We start from the raw sequence: 20,662 nt of genomic DNA on the forward strand, positions 1-20,662 counted from the left end.
CCTTTCGCTAGGCAATTCAGAAAATGTGGAAAACCATGTTTGATTTTTTATTATTATGTACAATTAGATGTGGGCGGCCCAGCGGATGAGTGGTTAGCGCGTCCGCCTCACAGTGGAGGTCCTTGGTTGAAATCCAGGTTGGTCCACCTGTGTGGAGTTTGCATGTTCTCCCCAGGCATGCGTGGGTTTTCTCCAGGTCCTCCGGTTTCCTCCCCCATTCCAAAGACATGCATGGTAGGCTGATTGGACACTCTAAATAGCCCCTAGGTTGTTTGTCTCCTTGTGCCCTGCGATTGATTGTCCACCAATTCAGGGTGTCCCTCGCCTTGTGCCCGAAGATAGCTGGGATAGGCTCCAGCACCCCCAAAGTGGTGGACATGGTCACCATTTCAAAACGTAGTGTAGAAGGCAATTACAGCAGCTGTTATTGTTGAGGATGGAACGTACAAAGTATCGCTGGTCAAAAACAGCTTCCCATCAGATTGATAAAACAAGCAATTTTATGCCCCCAATTTTTCCCAACAATAAAGCTTTAACATTAAAATATTTATTTCACCATTCATTAAAAATATGTCAACCACAGGTTCCACCAGGCTGCCAAACAAATATCATGTTGATTGTAAATTCATTATTTATTTAAATGCTTGGAACATGATAGTACATAAAGCCTGAGAGCGCAGTGGAACCTTGGAGTAAAATTAATATCACACAAATAGCACCCAAACTGAAGTAAGAGGATAACTTATAGACATTATTTATAAATGTACGATAGCATATTCAGAGAGAATGTAATTCTCCAGCTTCTTGACTGCAAATCCATTGAGGGTTGTCTACGCATTGGCCTGTGCTGCCTCCTGAGCCTGCCTCCTCATGTTGTAGGCGTTGTACACATCCAGAAACATCTCCTTGCACGATATGCGTGCGTTCAGTTTGGAACAGATGAGGAAGGAGCCGGCCATCTTGCGGTGGAGAGAGTAAGTCTCTTCTGGTGGAGGAGTGAGGCGGTGACGCAGCATGACAGGGACGAGGCTCTGGATGCGTTGGGTAGTGCTCTGGGTGCCAAAGTCAAAGGGCTCATAGGATGCAAAAGCCTCACCAAGAATCATCACTGCCTCTACATGAGCGTCTGTGAAGGCCTGGCAGAAAAAAACAGGAGAAATTAAAAAATAAACTTGCTTAATAGGAATTCTTCACCATTTACTCATTAGGACATTTGTGGGGTCAGGCCACTGATGTTGGATAAGAGGTCACACACAGAGAACACACACCTCATCAATCTCTCTCCTTTTCCTCTGTGACAAGACATGGACATATTAATCCATATCAAGGATCTTTAGCTAAAATGTGTCCAACAGACAAAGAATTGAGTTGGGGGACTCAAATGTGACAACCACCGTGTGCGGTCATTTGGTCGCCGGTCTTTTGGTCGCCATCTTTTGGTCGTCGGTCTTTTGGTCGCCGGTCTTTTGGTCGCCCGGACCCAAACAACGGGCGACCAAAAGACCGGCGACAAAACAAGGTAAAATAACACGGTCTACGCATCAATAAAAGCCAACAATGGCCCTGAGCAGTTTCACTGAGCAGACGTGTGAGTGTATAAGAGTTTGTATGTACATGAGTTGTCCCCTTAGGAAGGGACGTCAGTCAGGGTCTTAACAAGTTCTCCAACAAAACACAATAAAAGTATGGGAAATTTGGAGCTTTTCTTTGGCCTAATAATTAATAGGGCATTAAGTATGACTAAATAATAATTCGCAGTTTGTATTTAGGGAATTTGAGCAACGATTTAAATGGTAATTATCAATAACCTTCCGGGCGACCAAACGACTGAGTACCGACAACCACACAGAGGAAGAGGATGTAGTGGAAATAGTGTTGGTGACACTGAGAAAAATAAATGATGAGGGATTTAGGAACTATTTGATCGTACCTTGGTCTCGAAACCTGTCAGAAACTTCAGGTCTCTGGATTTGGAGAGTACAGTGTCTCGATCGCCTACAGAAGCTGCGTGCACTACCTGCAGAGAATTTTCACAAAAAGACACAACCAATTTTAAACCGAAACTAAATTAATTGCAACTACCCATCGTAATTTGCATCAATCTTACCTCAATGTAATCATTCGTAAATGATTCGGGGTAACTTCGGCATGCTCCAAAATCTAACAGAATTACCTGTGGGCATTTTTGTTTTATTATTATAAGGATGGCATTTGGTAAACTTAGATTAGTAAATGTACCCATCGATTTTTACCTTATCTGTTTCTGAATTGTAAAAGAAGTTGGCCCAGTTGGGGTCTGTCTGCATGAACCTGAACTCAAAAAGCTCCCTGAGACACAATTGGAGGATGTTGAAGCAGATCTGAAAAGTTCACAAGAGAGAATGAGTATTTGATGATTAATCTTAGAAAAGTGAGGTTTTTGTAAGGTCTGATATCTCTCGTCCATCTTTTGACACTTCTCCAAAATGTTTTTTTTTCTTCCACATCCAATTTTATCCACATATACCTATCTACTTTTTTTATTAAAAAAAGGGTTGAATAAATCCAAACCTTGTTTCTGGTCTCTTGGTCCAAGTCCACACAGCAGTCTAACGGAACCCCCTGCACCAGCTCCATCGCCAGCACTCTTCGTGTAGACAGTTCATCGATCACCTCGGGAACCTGGAAATATGTGTTTTCTTCCAGCAACGATCTGAAGACAATGGTTTTAACATTCAGTTTTAATACTTATGAGGATTTGTGGAGCCTTTACAGTTTATTTCTGAACACTTTTTGACAAGATTCTATCATTGAACTAGTGTATAAAAAATGATAGTGGGACTCTCAAAAAGTATGTTATTAGCTTTCAAGATGAATTCACGCAAACACTTTACCAGGCAAATAGAAAGTAGATGTCCAAAAACAAAAAAAACAATAGTAAGGCTTTCACTTATTGTGCTTTTCTATCTTCAAGATTCTCAAAGCACACTCCTGCCATCTCTTTATTCACTTCAAATATGCAAATAAATCAAAGACACAAATTACTTGAATTTCTTGGCAGACTCAGCTTCCCTTTCATAGTCACACTCCCATGCCAGTTCTCTCTGAAGAACCTCCAAGCTGCTGTCTGCAAAGAGGCCTGAAAAAGAATAAATTCATGCAAAACAAAGGCTTGTAATCGAAGAAAAAAACTCATCATGATTGTCAATCAACCATGTCTAATAAAAGATGTTCAGGTTAAGAAAACGAAATGCGGGGTTAATTAACAAAATTCCTGAGGTATTAAAAAAAAAAAGAAATGATAAGCGGTGCAGAATTTACAATTTGATATGAATCCAATGAATATTCTAAATCAAAGCACCACCTCGTGGTGCAAACTAAAAATGCTAGGATTGAAACGATTAACTCTGGATGAGAGGCATACTGATATGGTTATTTTTAAAGATTATAATGCAATAAATTAAATCGGAGCTAAAATATACTGTGCAATTTTAAAAAAAAAGGCTGAGAAACCAGTGCTACAAAAATGTTTGTGCTTATTTAATCCCTATTTTTTTAAGAACCACAAACAGCCCCAAATTGTTCGTATATATATATTTTTTGCTTTGCCAAGGTATCGGAATGGGAGTTATATCAGCCCTGGTGCAAAAAATAAAATTACAATACAGTAAATTGACATCTACATTAAAACTAGAAACAGGTGTTACCTTCAGGTAGTACGACACTCAGTTTAAGAACTGACATAAGGTTGTTTATGTCACTATGGATACTCTCTGCCACTCCGGGGTACTATAAAGAACATGAAAAGACAACGAACGAAGATTAAGACAAAGTCAGTGGCCGAGTTGTCACATTTCAATTTACCTGGATCTTCATTGCAATTTCTCTGCCATCTTTTAAAACACCATGATGAACCTGACCAATGGAAGCAGCGGCAAAGGGCTTATCGTCAAAGGATGACAGTTTCTCTCTCCAACCTGGACCCAGCTCGTTCTCTAAAACTTTCTAAAAGTGTGGGGAGAATGAAATATACTCGATTTAATGTGGGCCGGACCATTTTAGATATAATATTTAGATTGTTTTTATAAATGGATTAAAAGCCCTGAATATTCAGTTTTTTATAGATCTAAAACAATGTTTATTTTGGCTTTTTTTATATATTTTTTTAGATTTTACAAAATGATTTTTGAACTAAAAACACAGAATTTTTTTTTTTTAAATTACAATTATTGATTTAAAATGGGGAAATCAGGAAATTTAATATACATCTATACTCTTCATTTTAATTTGATCCTAAAACAGAAAGTCGGCACTCATGATTTACTTTCTCGGGCCGCACAAAATGATGCGGCGGGCCAGATTTGGCCCCCGGGCCGCCACTTTTGACACCTGTGTATTAGACTTAAAACATCACATTCACAATACCAAAGTATACTCAGCACTTGCATAAATATAGATAAGATCTGGCTGCAAAGTCGCAGATCATGTGATAAAATCTAAAACCCAATGCATGAGCTCAGCGATTTGAGATGAAAATTTAGAGAAGCACTGAGCTAATTTAAAATTTTAAATTACTTAATTTTCAGTGTGGATTCATTTTGGTTTTACCATTAATGTTGCGAAAAATAAGGGTGTTACAATATTGTGATATTGCAATATTAAAAACGTATTGTCTTGTTTCGGGATTAAATAATGAGACATGTCTGCTTAAGAACAACTCTGAGTGTCCTTGAGGAAGCCAGCAAAATCCCAGATTTAAATCAGATTGAACATCTCTGGAACAAGTGGCAACAAACTGATAAAGCGCAAAAGATATATCCATTTTGCTCACATTCATTTGCCAGGCTGGCATGAAGTCTGCACTTTGTCGGACCCTCTCAAAGATCTTTTGAAGCTGCGGGTTGATGAAGGAATTATCTGCGGAAGGGAATAGATTTAAAGCCTGTCAAATAAAACCGAGCACGTACCCTTATCCAGTGATTACACAAATTGTGGAACTGTATGTACCTTGTATGCTTAGCATCTGTCCTATCTTAAGTGCGGCTCCACGTACTTTACAGAGTGTGTTGACTATTCTCTCTGCATTGGCTTCGGACAGGAATGGGGAATCTAAAAAGGCATTCATATCTCCAAAAAGAAAGTAACAAGTGTTAGTGAAAATGAGAACAACAGAATAAACTCACTCTACAAGAATGTATTTTAAAGGCCTATACTATCATCACCTCAGGGGTACTTTATTGAATTTGATAGATTGGACTTTAATCAGTCAAAACTCAATTTTCATACATAGTTATAGATCTGTGTGAGTCGATGATTTTTTATACTCTTTTGCAACATTCCATCATTTAACTAGTCTGTAAAAACTTTTAAAAATTTTAGTTTCAGTAAGAATGAAACTGGTCCGATGGCATTTTCCTTTTATTCAGCCTCAAGGCTAATGTTGGCAGAGAAGGAAATGAATTACTACCTTTTTGTTTGCCTCCCAGTGACTGCTTTGCTACTTCTGCAATGGCACCAATCCCCAGACCGACAGCTAGTCCTGTGTTCCAAATGTTTGATTAAGTGTAGCTGTCCAAATTTCTTAAGTACAAACACACAATTTATTTCTCTTACCTCCAAAATTGACCAGTCTGCTTATTCTCGTTGCAGGCACCTTCCGCTCTTTGGCACGTTCACTAAGCTAACATAAGACAAAACAACAATTACTATTCTGAATGGTCATTATACTTTCTCTATGGAAAACACCAATATTCTCTAGTATAGAATTATTATGGAAAATAACTGTGGAAAGTGAAATAATGTTTTTTTTACTTTTCAAGTAGTAATGTAAAGGCAGATTAAAATAGGAAACATTCAGAACAAAATGATGGTGAACCAAAATATTTGATTACCCACTTGTTCGATATTGACCCATTTTAAAAAAGGCAAAACTTGACAATACACCTTTAAACTGGCATTGTAGTGAGTCACTCAACACACCCTCAGTCGAGGAGGTTTAATCGAGCCCTGCTTGGCCTCCCTGGCCTTCTTGATATCTTCGGGTGAGAGTCTTGTCACTACCGTATCATGGACACATCTGGTCTGGTGGTAGAATCTGTGCAAGGAAAGAGGGGTGTGGAGGAAGCGTGTGTTTTGGCCTGGCCAACCTGGACTTGCTGAATCTGTGCGTGGGTCTCGATGCAGCCCTAGGTATAAAGAAATCATACATTACATGAAGGCAAGACCTTTTCTTGATCAAAGTCGTCCAAACCAAAAAAAGGGACAGTGAAATGGGGAATTATTTAGTCATTTTAATCAATGAAGCTAAAAAATAAGTAAACACGGGGGAGGAGACAGTTACTTTCTGCTGATAAGATTCTATGTGGTATTGAGCAGTTTGGGTTTATGCCAAGTTGTCACTATATTGTATCTTGCATTACCGTTATTTGCTGCAAAATTAAATGAGAAACAATAAAAGGTCTAAAATGTATTATTTAAAAAGGGTTTCTTAAATGTTTTAGCAACAAAATTATCAAACTGGATAAAACTACTTTGTATTTTTATGACTTGATCTTAAATGTAATTGTGAGAAATTGTTACTTGTATCTTATTAAATCAGCCCTTGAATCAAATGGAATCGTAGCAGTCTTTGTAACCTCGGCAAATATATTATTGTCACAAACAAGATTTACACATGGTGATCCTGAAACGTGTTTTCACTTTCAATCGTTTGACTAGATTGTTGCCCAACAAATCAATGTATCAATCCAAGTCCATGTGGATCTAGGGGTGTAAATCACCAATTTCATGATTTTGCGATATCAATTCTTTGGACAACAATACAGTATTTGCCACAATTTGATTTGATACAAAGTTCTTTGATCCTTGCAAACGTTACACCGTACAATTTTCTATATTAAGAAGAGGAAAATGATTGACATTTTGCACTTGAGCGAGGCCTAGTTTAACGTACCCTTTATCCATGAAAATGTGTACTAAACCCTGCAAGGTATAGTAGCAAACAAAAGTTTGGCTACCTTGTACTAGTACTAAGAGTAGAATATGTTACAGTATTAACTGTCTTGTGTATTTTCATATTGGAATGATGGTAGAGTATATCTAGAACGATAAATATCTAAAAAAATTAAAAAAAATACCTGGAGCACTGTTGTCAGTCTCTGTTTTGTCATTAGCATCAGGCGGAAATTCTGAACCCACAGCCCATTTTGCAGCTTCATCAGCATCCACATTTTCCCAGCCCTCCATGTCAGGAAAGACATCCTCTTTGACAGACTGTTGCTGAGGACATGGTTGGAAATGAATAATTAAGATATAAAAAGATCCACCTTCTGTAGGTGAAAAATATATTGTTGACAATTGACATTGGTAACTTCTGAAAAGTGGGGAGTTGGCATGTCCACGGTTTACGACCACAAAGTCCCACTATTTAATCTTGGCACTTTGATATATTACATTATAACAACACTTACTGTGTTGCTGCCACCCATGAAGTTTCCAGCCAGGCCTTCCACCATTTTTTGAACAACTTTAACACCTCCTCCCAGTGAAGAGTTGCAGACCATGAATCTGAGTTGTTCCCCCTGGGTGGTGATCAGGGAACACCCCACTTTATTTACCCCGCGTAATACCTGCAAGACCTCTGACAACGTCACTGTGGACACAGGTGCAAAAGTTATGGAATTAGAATGGCAAAAAAGGGAAAACAAGAAACTCATACTACTTTTCCACAATTTTGTTTCAGAAAAAGAGAACTCAAAAGTTATAGCTTTGTTTATAAATGTACAGTGAAATTGACATTTTGTTTTCTAAATTTCATTATGTAAAACAGAACATTACATAGTTTCTGCATTGATTTCAACATGTCTCAGGCTTTGAACCATGGGTTTATGGAGAATCACTACTGCTTGATAGACTATCGCCATCAAGTGGTAAAACTGGGAAGTGCAACAGAATGTAGGCTGAATTAAGATTCGTGTGCAGGCCATATTCAATGATATTTTCATCATTTGCTTCTCGCCAATAAAAACTGGATTGCCGTTCGTAGTTTGGAGACTCCTGGTATAATGTAAAATAAAGCTTTTAATAGTGATTATTTTGGTCATTATAACATGATGGTTAAACTGGTGATTCAGCCAGTGTTTACACGCTAATAATGTCACGTCTCCTCACGTCCAATGTAGTACATAATTAAACATGTGTTGAGCATTATGTGCAACACATACAAATGAAGACATTTAATCACCTCGCAATTAATCTCTAACAATACTGCATCCATGGTATGCATGTTGTTAAATGCACCAGTAGGAGCAGGAGCACAGAAAACGTGTCATCAAATGCCATATAACTAATTTGAAAACACTTACTTTTACAGTATGGCTACGATTCTATTACGTGAGTCGATCGAGCCTTAAGGTCGTTTGCCTGTATGCAAGGAAATTTATGTTTTGCAACGTTCCTGGATCCCGGAAATTAGGTTTTGACAAACGTCCTAGCAATCCAATCACATCTCCCAAGAATAATAATAAGAAAACGTAAACAAGGTGGTTTAGAGATTAGACCAATGAAAGGTAAGAATTGTTGGTAGAGGGTGGGTACAAAAAAACAGTTTGTCCAATCGCATACATTATAAGGAGGGACTGAATGAAACAATAGCCAATGGCGATGCAGTTTTAGAGGACGTCAGGCAAATTGCACGTGCCCCGAGCAAATTGATGAAATTGCGATGGGAGGCCAAAATTTTGAGGTATTCTGGATTGCAACTTTAATTATGTGCAATCAGTGGCGGTCCGTGCATTTTCTAGTGGCGCCTTGAGCAAAAATTATTTTATGGCTATAAAATCTCTACTGCAGCTACAGCTGCAACACATAAAAATAATCAATAATAACCTCGTACAATTGAAATATTATTTAGGAATATAGCCATATTTTACTCACCAAAAATCCTTTTTACCTGTACACAATATCCATCCTCCTTTCTTTCCTTCTTTTCTATCGCCATCGAAGCTATTGCTGAAAGTCGAGCCTGTCCTGTCGTATTTCTGGCAAACGTTTTTATTCGATTTAGTGCTGAAAATGTTCATTCCCGGTTGTGACAGGCTTGCTTGCTTTGGAGGTGTCCGACCTAGCTTAATGATCTCCAGCTTTTTTTCTTGAAAACGCTCCAGATACAGTTTGGTAGCTCTGGCTAGTCCACTCTATGACTAGCCAATCATAGTTGGTGAAAGCGATGACGTATCCCTACGCCTGCGAGAAGGCCTTGGTGTCACCAAATCGAATTCTGATTGGTTAAAGCAACAGTCTTATCGACGCTTATTTAATGCAGCAAAGCCTGCAGAACTGATTGTGAAGGCCTTGAGGCAGATTTCTGACCCTGGCAACAAATAATGGCTGAAATGTGATTGGTTAAATGCTTCAATATGAAAACACACATCTGGAACCAATGAAAGGAAGCTAACAGACAATTTGGAATTATTTAATAAGTATTCATGGACAAAATATAATTAACTTCAGTCTGTCATTCAGATATTTCTTAGGCCAGCAGAGAAGGCCTTGAAGGCCCGACGGCACACCACTGTGTGCGTTACATTATGTCATATTCAAGCCATTTTTGACTGGCAGCAAATGATCTCTGCAAGTCTCAAAGTAAAAAAAATGTCATCAATAGCAGTGGACATGTACATCTAAACCAGTATTCCGTGAATCATAATGATTAGACTGACATACACGCATACATACATTTACACGTATATATACATACAGGCATTCTTTAAATAATTACTGCATGTAGATACCTGCATTCTGTACATGCATGCAAATAAATGCACAGGGAAATTAGATGTTAGATAATCTGTCAAAAATAATGTGTCAAATGATTTGACATTAACAACCCAGTTGTTATTCCACTGGGAATGAACAGTCCAATTTGACTAGAGGTCTATCACTGACATTGATAAAGAAACACGATCTCTGTCAATCCTCCAAGTCAAAATGAATAGGACATCTATCTCCGTCAATGGCAGCCAATGAGTTCATTCTGCCTATTGCTCCTAACTAGTCCTCATAGTGTCAGAATAGAAAAAAAAACTATTTTTCATAGGTAGATTAGTACACTGTGAATACCGATGTGTTATACTGTGGATGCAGAATTTGTAAACTAGGTGCAATTTAATAAACGATAGGTAAAAAAATAACCAAAAATATTTTACATGGGCACCAGAAACTACTCATAACACCTTTGTATTTTATTACCTTGTGGGAGCTGGTGCAACAGTAGGCCAAAATTGCAGTCAAACAAAAGATAACGAATCTTTATGATGAATTATTAACGTAACATCAAATAACAATGTCAATAAAAAGAATCCTAACCTTGCCATAACATAAACATGCAAAACAATGAAATCTAATAGCTAGGATGAGCATTACGTAACAATGCCGAAAGTCATACTAAATACTACAACACTGCAAACTACAATAACAACACCTAGCACGCGATAAAGTGTGTATTTGTAACATTTTCGTTTTGTGACTGGACAATATTTAGCAGAAATCTGGGGATCGTATCGGTGTGTGTGCGTGTGTATGTGTAGGGGGGGGGGGGGGGGGCATTTGCCATATATGGGCACACCACCGACTCTAGTTCGCTATTGGCTATCCGCCTTATGCAGCTGCTTGTCAACAAGATGGCCTTCCTCGTCTCTGTCGTTTGACACTGATTATTTTGGTATCCCCGCGCACATACCGTAAAAGCTTGTGTCAGTTCTAAATAGATAGCAAGGCGAGGGTCCGCCTAGAGTCCTAACAAGGTATACAGTCATCTCGACTGAGTTTAGGGAAGTGACAAGCCTCGATCGTTAACCGCCGCAACAAGGTTGATTAAGAAAGTACTATAGCCGCTTTCGACGCTAGCCTGAAAGAGCTAGCTTAGCTACGTGGACGCGGATAGTTAAGTCGTGTCACCTGCAATTCCCCTGCACAAACTGGTTTGGTCACCAGAAATACTAAGAGTAAAGTCGTCCTTTCGACATTCTAAGAGACGATATGGTTGCTTGTGAGAGCCATCGTTGCTGAGGTAAGAGGGCAAGCGAAATCCGATCGTTCTACTCTATTTATTTATTTTTCACCTTCGGAGTGTGCTAGCTCATTTTCAGGTATGTCATGATGTTAAGTTAGCGTGCTTGTTAGCTGTTTTGTAGTCGTCTGTTTACCATGGTAATTCGGTAAAATATGCATCCAAACAAGCACGATTAGTTGGTGACTAAATGGGATTAAAGATTATATATATGTGGTAGTGAGACCATGGTTTGTCCTGCGCGGTAACACACACCACTCCAAAATTAAAACAATTCAGATTGAGTAATACATAATCTTGATTCGCTAAAGGCTTTAAATGCTGTATTTTTCAGGAATATAGCGTACTCGTACAAAACACCTATCGAACAATATAATTTCAATTTTTCCCCCTCGGACAATGTATTTACTGACCCTATAATACGATCCACGGAGCACAGTAGCTCATATGACAATAACTCGTTGACTCCCATTGAAAGCGATAGACATCAAAACCCATTGTAATTGAGATCGGCTGGCATTAATTGATCAGGTTTCAGCACCATTGACGGTCATAGACGCTCAACAAAGTTGGACTAAGTGGGCTAGCAGGATCAATGATTCTAAGTACAAATAAAATGGAATTTACTGCTGTCAATGTATCTGCATTTTTATTGTTGTGGGTAGTTGTATGTCAAAGTTACTGCGTGTATTTTTGAGAAACTGGTTCAACTAACCCTCAACGGCAGCCAGAGAATTAACACCTGGATAAACATGATGGTTTAGAGCTGTTGTTGAGAATCTGGTCATTTTAAGATGATATTTTCATAAATTTTAATTGTAATGGTCACTTAGTAGGACATATTGTCTGGTGAGCTGATTGGATTTGGACAGGATAACAGTGAATGATTCTGTCTTTCCTTTAACTTATCAAGTGTGATATGACACAGTGGTCCTTATGATTCAGAAGTCAAAGTCTAACTTGTAATGTTGACACCCAATTGTATAACCTGTCCAAGACATAGAGACACTGCCATCTACACTTTTCAAGTTGTTGTTTTTTTGTATACATTTCTAGGATGATGACTGGTCTGAATGATGCAGTCTTCTATATGACACAACCGACACCTTAAAACTGTGGGACTATTGACTATACTTCAGTTGCAACCCCCTTGTTTTAAGTACACATGCAAATCTTGGGGTACTATGTTGCGGTACTGTCTTGGCAAAATACAACATGAAATATTATGGAAGTGCTTGTTGAGTGCTTCTTCTATAATAATCTATTTGTCCTGGTGAAAGCATAGATCTCCTATTATGTTAGTAAGCTCATATGTTTTCTTTAAAAAAGTTTGCATTAATTGCCCATATATGGTAAAACGCAGTTGGTTCTGAGGATATGCTTGTGAACAAATTTCTATGTGTTCCAGGTTGTTGTATATTTTGCGGCAGAACACACGTGCAGCCTTACTGTATGTCCAAAGGTTCCAGTCCTGAAGTGTAGCTGACTGTTTCTATGCTTGGCCAGGATTTGGAGGATTAGTTTGATGCAGAAAGCTTAAACCCAAACCTTTTTCAGTAAGTGTTTCCAATGAAGCATGTGGTTAATGTAGCTTGGTTACTGGAGCTTCTACGGTTTGCCAGTTCATGGAGTGGTGAACATTAATGGCCTTAGTGAATGTCATGCATCTTATATTCAGTTTATGACTATTTTGACTTTTTAAAATTAATTAAATTGTTTAATGTTCTCATCGTCTGACAATACTGGGTTGTTGTTAAACAGCAAATGAGAGCATCTTATTTAACAATGTATATTTCTGTTGAAGCCATTCTTTTGAGGGCTAATTGGCTGATTTGTCTGATTTTCATGTCAGGTTTGAGATAGGAAGTTCCTGTACTTCATTAGATTTCTAGTAGTAGTTGGTGTTAGCTTTTGTGCTAACACTGACTGGTGTTCCGAATGTTGTTATTATGCAGTTGACAAAGAAACAAACATCGCCTAACCATGATACTTCCATGCCTCACTGGAGTGATGGTGTCCTTTTTGTGATTAGCCATGTTTTCGTTGATGCCGTGCATATATTTTTAGAATTACAAACCCGCCAATTTTTTTAAACCTTGTTTTCATTGTACAGCAACACATGATTTCATATACTGTCATCCTTCACCACTTTGCGGCTTCGCTACATCGCAGTTTATTTTTACATTAAGCATCAAGTCATAAATGTTCATAAAATGTCAAAATTCACGCTGAAACTCTTAAGCGGAAGACAGAAGATGAAAAATGGTAGAAGTCAGGCGCTCATTTGGGTGGTCGATGAAGGAGCGAAATTACACCGTAGTAGAAGTTGAAGGAAAAACTAAAGGTTTGCTCATTTATTTTATGCACAAAGAGGATTCTTAACAAGTAAAACAGCAGGGTTAATCCTGGTCGCCATTCAGGTATAGTTAAAAAACAAAAAAGTTGCAATACCAACCCATATCATATTAGTCTATCTGCCTGTTCATTGAAGCTAATCCACTCCTGTCACATGGTTAAATTTGTCTCTATGCCCGACCCGAGTTTCTACCACTAAGAGATGTGACCTGCTGAATGACATCAGTTGCGTAGACTTATCTTCCGTGCACACGCACTTCAGTGTTCGCATCTCTTCAGGCACCTTGGGTGTCAACTTGTCATTCAATTCTTTTTTGACTGTTGCTTTCAATAAATATCAAGTGGATAAGCTAGTGGGCTTTTTTTCTCCATTCAGGTCAATTGAACCATTTCTAAAACTCACTGCAGATCAAATTTTACTCACAAGCAATTCCTTAAGACTCAAAGCTTGTGTGTTGGGTACATGCAAAACATCAACTTAGAATGAGGTTAAAACGTCTTCAATCGAAAATAATATGCAAAATACATCTGGATACTCTATGAAGGGCCAAACAATGTTTGAGTCTTGGTCAAGTGAGAGTTCAAAATGCTCGTGTACAATATTTCTGCACTGCGTAGTTTGTTTTTGAGGACGTTGTACACTTCAATTTATAGAGAGATCCAGCAAAAACGAAAGCATTTACATCAGTTTTTACCAATGAGCAGTCAAATCTGCTATTTTTTTAGTTTGTGCTCTTTGGTTATGACTGAAACTACTTACATTGCTAAGGCCACTGCTAAAATCCCAGCTTGTCACATAATTGCCATTTGTGCAACTGAGAACAAAGTGCCTTTTTTAGACACCTGGAGTTGGTGGTTTTGGTAGAAGTGCTCAAGTGCCTAGCTGCACAGACACGAATGAACTGTGATTATTGGTAATCTTCCATAAAAGAAAATACAAATACATTTTTACAAGCCAAAGAAACATTATTTTAGCAGATTCACTGCAATTGCCAGTGGTTGATGTAAAATCCATCTAAATTGGCATGGCTTGCAAAGCATTGTTGGTAAATTACATCCAATCCTTTTTGCCTGGCAACGTCGAAATAGACGTGTACTGCCATCAATGGTAGCCAAATGAGTTTGAGAAAAAGGTGTTATTTTACTTTTTGATTTCTGGGTTTGATATAATTTTTTCTTTCAGCCAGAAATTGTCTTTTCGCTGTATCCCTACTTGGCATTCTCAATTTAATTTTCCACAGACTCTCTGACATTGAAATCAGTTTTCAGTGGAAAGGCAGTCAATGGAAGACGCACAGTTGAGCCGTCATGACATTCTCACAGAACTCATTACATGTTTGGACAAGCGCACGTGTGGACCACTGCACAGGCATGACTAGTTACCTTAATCAACATTTTTTTCGCCATCATTTAACATCCCACATCTCTAAGATCAATTTCAAAATTGAGTCTGGTCTGATGGTGTTTTTCGCTTGGCCCTAAAGAGGAACTTGAGCTTGCTGGATGTACTTTACATCATATGGCTTTAATCTGTGTTTAAGCACCAAAAAATTCCTTTTGCAGTCAACCAAACTCGTGTTTATTTTTATGTGTGCCTCTGAATGCTTGATAGCCGTAAAAATGGTAAAAGGGAGGCATTTTGGCTGCTCTTGAGTTCGAGCATTGTCAGAATCAAGATGACAGAACAAGGAGGCTGGAGCAGTTTCACTACTGCCCCACCCCTTCAAATCTTTTCTAAAAATAGGCCCAGCATATGCCTACATGATCCTTGTGTTGCCTTCCATTAATCAAGTCCTCTTTGAACCACAAATATTTGGGATGTAGATTTGTTCCTCTTGATTGTCTCATTTACTGGATGCAGACACCAATCCTGAAATGGAATCCCTCTTAATTTGGTTTGGAGGACCAAATATTTCTATGTATTTACTCATTGAATTAAATAGAAGTTAATGACTTGGTAGATGTAATATTTATTGTTGTGTATTTATTTTATTGATAGTATGTCTGTTGTCTTTCATGCTTAACTAAAATAACCGTACCTAGTTAAAATAATGGCAACATGCTTTTAATCAATATTATGTTCTTTTTCTCCCAACCTCATTCTTTCTACCTATGCTGTTCTCACTGCTCCTACCTGTCTCTGTCCTTCTACTCCAGATTGTGTACCCGTTTAAAGAAGAGCTCTGCAGTAGACAGTGCCCCTACAGGTCAGCACTGGGATGTGGATTGGACTATGAGCGCATTGCCTTTGGCTGCCTGCAAACCAGCATAGCTGCCATTATGTTCCAGAGCTCTGCATCATGATGGACCGAGACACCTCCCATATACGTCTGTGGTGCCCACGACCGTTTAGCTCCCACTCTCAGAACAGAGCCCGGAGTCCTGGCTCAGGCGGTAATGTTTTACCCGCAACAGGGACAGGTTCTTCCGCCCTCTGCAAGGGTGAACCCACTCCTGTTAGCAGGAGGGCCGGTAACGGAGTTGAAGATGGAGGAATTCTTGTTGCCGTGCAGGAAGATACTGTAAAAGTAGAGAATGTGGGTTGTGAGAACACACCACCTGAACCTGAAATTAACTCGAACACCATGACGCAAAGCCAGCCTGCTATGCCCACATCATCCGCTTTGCCACACCCCTCTTCTGGTACCCAAATGGACGACGGACGAGTGCTGTTGGATACCTGGTATGTCATTAAACCAGGGAACACAAAGGAAAAGATCGCCTTCTTTGTGGCACACGGGTTTAGTGGGCCAGGCCAACCTAGACCTAGCGCTATGAAGGTAAGCTGTGAAAACAAAAGTTTGTGCTTTTATTGTGAGTTTGGTACCTGGAAAAGAATTAGACTTTTTTTTGCTTCCAATCACAGGTTAAAGGTAACTGGGCGAATGACTGCAGTAAAGCAAAAAGGCGAAGAAGATGCTCGTCCTCTGACCCTCCAAATCGCATGCACACCACAGGCGCTCACTTAACCCGTGGCTCATCAGAAGCACCCAATGCACCTCCTACGCTCGGTCAACCAACAATGGATGGGAGGAATGAAACTGACCTGCTGTCAGTGGCTCAGATGGTTGCCTTGGTTGAGCAGAGGACAGCCATGGAACTCCAAGATATGGTAGCTGTTCATAAAAACCAGCACCAATCCTCTACTACCAGTCAGGAGCAGGGCTTTCAAACTCACCAGCGCACACTACTCCAGAAATCAGAATCAAACCCCACCCATATAGCCTTCATGTCTGACACTACAAAAGGCCAAGCATCCAAAGAAATCAAGGAATTGTCATCTCCCATTCAGACAGACCAAGAGCTGGAGGAGCAGCAAGAGACATGTCGGGTTGCACAAGCCATCGCACACTTTGAGTCTCAGAATCTGGAGAATCGCCTTCATATGGGGGCCGGTTCAGCTATAGACTTTTCTAATCGAGACAGAGAGCTCAGAGGAGGAGCAGAGTCCAATCGTGTCGCACCATCTACACCCCCGACTCACAGCCACAGCGAGGTGAGGATAGCTTTCAGAGTGTCAAATCTGGATCCACGTTCTCAGCTAGAGCCCGCAAGCTGTTCACGTTGTATGTTTATGAGTTGTGGAGGTGGGAGTAGCCAAGGGGCAGCCCGATCTAAAGAGAAAATTACCTGTGACCTCTACCAACTCGTCAGTCCCTCTTCGAGAGACCCGAATAGCCTTCTGTTTTCAGCCACCAAACCAGACGCAGACCATCATTCTGAAAGGCAGACCTGTGGCTCCCCGGAAGCAACACAGGAATCTTCTTCCGGGGAGAAAACGTCTGTGAGGGAGCGAATGACTGGGTTTCATGTGGAGGTTGTGGTTACAGGTGCTGTGGACCAATGTGTGTTTTATGGCAAGGACAGTACAGAGAATGTTCAAGAGGAGACAGTATGTTTTGCTATGCCTGGGGGAGGAGGAAGTGTTGGTGGTGTACCCTCCTCTACTGACCTCTCATCAGAGGATCCACCTCCAGGACAGCTCTTCTTCTTCCCAGCTCCTCGAGTGTCAGAAGATGAATCAAATGGGTCAGGTTCAGGTAGAGGATCAGGATTATGCTCTTTGGACTGTGCCAAGAGTAGCAGCCCAGCTGCAGGGGTCATGTGCTCAGGAGAGCATGTGCCTCGACCGGACTCCCCGCTAAACAGCGTTGGAGAAGACTGTTCAGACCCATCGTTATGCCGCCTCTACCGCCACGTCTCCCATGACTTTCTGGAAATCCGCTTTCAGATTCAGCGTTTGCTTGAACCTCGCCAGTACATGCTGCTTCTCCCCGACCACATTATGGTCAATATCTTTAGTTACCTACCTACACACTCCTTGGCAGCCCTCAAATGCACCTGTCACTACTTCAAGGTGCTCATCGAAACCTACGGCCTGCGAGCTGTGGACTCTCGCTGGAATCAAGACCCTCTTTATCGAGAGGACCCCTGTAAGCAGTGTAAACAACAATACAGACGCGGGGATGTCTCTCTGTGCCGATGGCACCCTAAACCTTACCACCACGACCTGCCTTATGGACGTTCCTACTGGATGTGCTGCCGACGTACGGACAAGTACACACCCGGATGCCGCGTCGGGCTTCATGATAATAACTGGGTCCAGCACCCTGCCGATGGCTCTCAGCCAATCCGGTCCAGGTGGGATGTCCGAGGGGAAGAGGCAAGGTAGAAGAGGAAACATATCACCTTATTTCTCTGACCTAACCTGCATCAATTCTACTCGAAAGATGAGGATGGAAAAGGAGTGCAAAGACCAACTATCACTCCAGGACACTCTTTATTCCACCTTATGTTTAGTGGTGGCTCTCCTCATTGAGGGGAGGAGTAAAGAAGGAAAAGAGGTGTCACTCCATGCCTTTTTTTTGTCCTGTCCGACAGACTTTCTCTCCAACCTCTCTATTCCTGTGTGGCACTTTTTCAAGTGTTGGGGTCTCATCTCGCTGCTGTCCGTTTGCTCCCTTCTCATGCCTCTTGCGTGTCAGGATTACTGTTCAGACCTCTACATTGGAGGTTATCTGACAGTTCCTGTGACAACTCTGCAGTGTGTTTGATTGAGATTAGCATTAAGTGACAAATAGAAATGTATAATGCCCGAGGGCCTGGTTGTCATCCCACGCGCTCATTGGGCAGAGTGCAGCCGACTCATTAAATGAACTGTACTGACTCTAACATGCCAAACCATTCAGTGTGGAATGTTCAGTGTTGATACAGAAATGTGATTGTAAAAGACAAACTTGATAGTCCAACATATGAGTTTTGTCCTGCGCCATGCATTTCTATTTCTCTGAATGTGCTGTATTTATTGTATGTCCATCAGTCCCCTGATAATGCTGCTGAAACCATTGGCTGTGTCACTGATGGTATTTCTCAAATAGCCGTACCATTGGTTAACAGTCTCCCATATGTGGGACACGTCTTTTTTTAATGTATCAAGCATACTTTAGCTGACAAGCCATGAACAGGATAAACAAAGTACTACTTCTGGGAGATACAATGTATAGATCAAGATCAGTGGGATATATATAAATATATATTAAAAAAAAGGAATACATTACATTTTATGATATGACTGACTTGCTTGCCTTTTTTTAATGGTGGTTGGTTTTTGGAGGTGTGTAAGAATGTTTGCTGTTCTATTGTATTATTGGACCGTGTTCCTTATCAGTCCCCCTTTCACAAACAAGAAAGAATGCTTTATTGTTTTAATTGATCAATGTTGAAACTTGTCCATCTTTTTTTCCTCCTGTCTTCTAATTTGGCAAAGGGTTGTGTTGGCCAATGGCGCCAATTCTTTTGTTAAACCTACTAACAAGACCACAGAGACGCTACACCAGCTCCAGCCTTAACCCCGATTTCCCCCTCTCTAATTCTCCTACAGGAGACTTGAGGCATCAGATACCTCACACATGGTCAAGAGTTATGAAGGTTTTCACCAAAGCCTTGTTTTTAGAGGCTTGAAAGACTTTTAGGACAAAAATAGTCCTCTCTTTCTCTGCTGCTTGTTGACACCCATCCTAGCTTGCTGACTGACTGGACAATATAGACCCCTTCACCCTAGGTAAACAAAAAATATGTGATTACAATGTGCGCGCAGCTTTGGCTTAAAAAGCATGACAGTACACGTGTGTGTGTGTGTGCAGGTTTGTTGCTACTGTGTGAAAGATAGAAAATTACTGTGAAAAACTAATCTTATCAGATGTAAAGCATTTTAGCAACCCTTGTAACATGCAGCTTTGAACTCATTTGGTGTTTCTGAAAAGAACTGTGTTGTCTCAGATTGAGAATTTTTAAAACTCCTTTCCACTTCTATTCATACTCCACAGCATGTTGATATCTTGGAAACTGTGTCAAAAGCTATACAAACTTCCCGTGACCCACCAGATTTTCCCGTCCACTCATGTTACCTCAGACTTTTTTTTAGCCAATGCTGCGTGCGCAGAATTTGATGACGTCAATGGGTAAGGGGTCTATAGTGATCTCTGCACGATGGTGGGACAATGTTTTGGTAGTCACAGGAGAGACTTGTAGTTTCCAGATATGTGCAATTTTAATGGAAACTTTTGGCTTCTAAAATAAAAAGTGATGATTAAAACTGGAAATCCATAATTTACCTGGTTTCTGTGGTGTTTAATTTATGCAGTCTGACTATAACATACATTTCACAAATAGTGCAAATCTTACATTTTGCTTCTTTAACCCTTTCATTTAGAATTTTTGTTACAAGCATTTTTAAAAAAATATTTACTTGAATAATTACTCCCCCCCCCCCCCCCCCCCCAAAAAAAAAAGAATACTTCTTTATGAGGATGTTTATAAACTACACATTTAACAATTTTAAAGGTGCTGTGAACTACACCCTGCCTGTATAGTTCATAAATGTATTTGATCGTGTTTATTTCAGTATAATCCGTCCTTAGCTGTTATCATAAATAGATACAAAATGACATTGTTGAAGCACTTCTAGTCGTATTTGTATCACAAGTACAGTAAATAGTGGACGAATAAAAATTATAGCTACGTGTCAAACCAGCGGTTTTATTCCAAAATGGCCTAGAGGTACAAAGCACAACTAAAGTCATTAGCACAAACTGATTTAAATGTGCAACCTTCTTCGCGGCATCACTAGATTTCAGGGCGAGAAGATGCTGAAAGTACATTCAAGTGCATTAAACGTAGTTTTGCACCGTCATCTGTTTGTACATTCTGTGGGAAGGATGTCCAAACGATTCCGCATAGGGTCGCATGGGTGGTTTTCAT

At 40.0% G+C, this 20,662-nt stretch overlaps 2 protein-coding genes across 4 annotated transcripts; one reads left to right on the forward strand and one right to left on the reverse strand.

Moving 5' to 3' along the window:
* Window positions 1-34: 34 nt before the first annotated feature.
* Window positions 35-8,472, reverse strand: coq8b (coenzyme Q8B). The gene is made up of 16 exons (XM_077610771.1): window positions 8,343-8,472; window positions 7,449-7,630; window positions 7,116-7,257; window positions 5,959-6,164; window positions 5,593-5,659; window positions 5,447-5,518; window positions 4,987-5,106; window positions 4,811-4,896; window positions 3,844-3,984; window positions 3,687-3,768; window positions 3,025-3,118; window positions 2,551-2,692; window positions 2,253-2,360; window positions 2,108-2,173; window positions 1,931-2,017; window positions 35-1,136 (listed from the first exon to the last, which is right to left on the reverse strand). Coding segments are annotated over exons 1-16 (1,902 nt in total). The 5' UTR covers window positions 8,344-8,472; the 3' UTR covers window positions 35-830.
* Window positions 8,473-10,634: 2,162 nt separating this feature from the next.
* Window positions 10,635-20,015, forward strand: fbxo46 (F-box protein 46). 3 transcript variants are annotated; one of them, XM_077610887.1, is made up of 5 exons: window positions 10,635-11,047; window positions 12,456-12,603; window positions 15,560-15,609; window positions 15,692-16,182; window positions 16,269-20,015. In XM_077610887.1, exons 4-5 carry the CDS (start codon window positions 15,703-15,705, stop codon window positions 18,072-18,074), a joined length of 2,286 nt encoding a protein of 761 aa, XP_077467013.1. In that variant the 5' UTR covers window positions 10,635-11,047; window positions 12,456-12,603; window positions 15,560-15,609; window positions 15,692-15,702; the 3' UTR covers window positions 18,075-20,015. The 3 variants fall into 3 exon arrangements, with proteins under 3 accessions (XP_077467013.1, XP_077467012.1, XP_077467011.1); XM_077610886.1 differs by lacking the exon at window positions 12,456-12,603; XM_077610885.1 differs by lacking the exon at window positions 12,456-12,603 and having other exon boundaries at window positions 15,560-16,182.
* The last annotated feature ends 647 nt before the right edge of the window (window positions 20,016-20,662 follow it).

Source organism: Stigmatopora argus, chromosome 10, assembly GCF_051989625.1.
Source record: "Stigmatopora argus isolate UIUO_Sarg chromosome 10, RoL_Sarg_1.0, whole genome shotgun sequence".
In the NCBI taxonomy this organism is placed as follows: domain Eukaryota; kingdom Metazoa; phylum Chordata; class Actinopteri; order Syngnathiformes; family Syngnathidae; genus Stigmatopora; species Stigmatopora argus.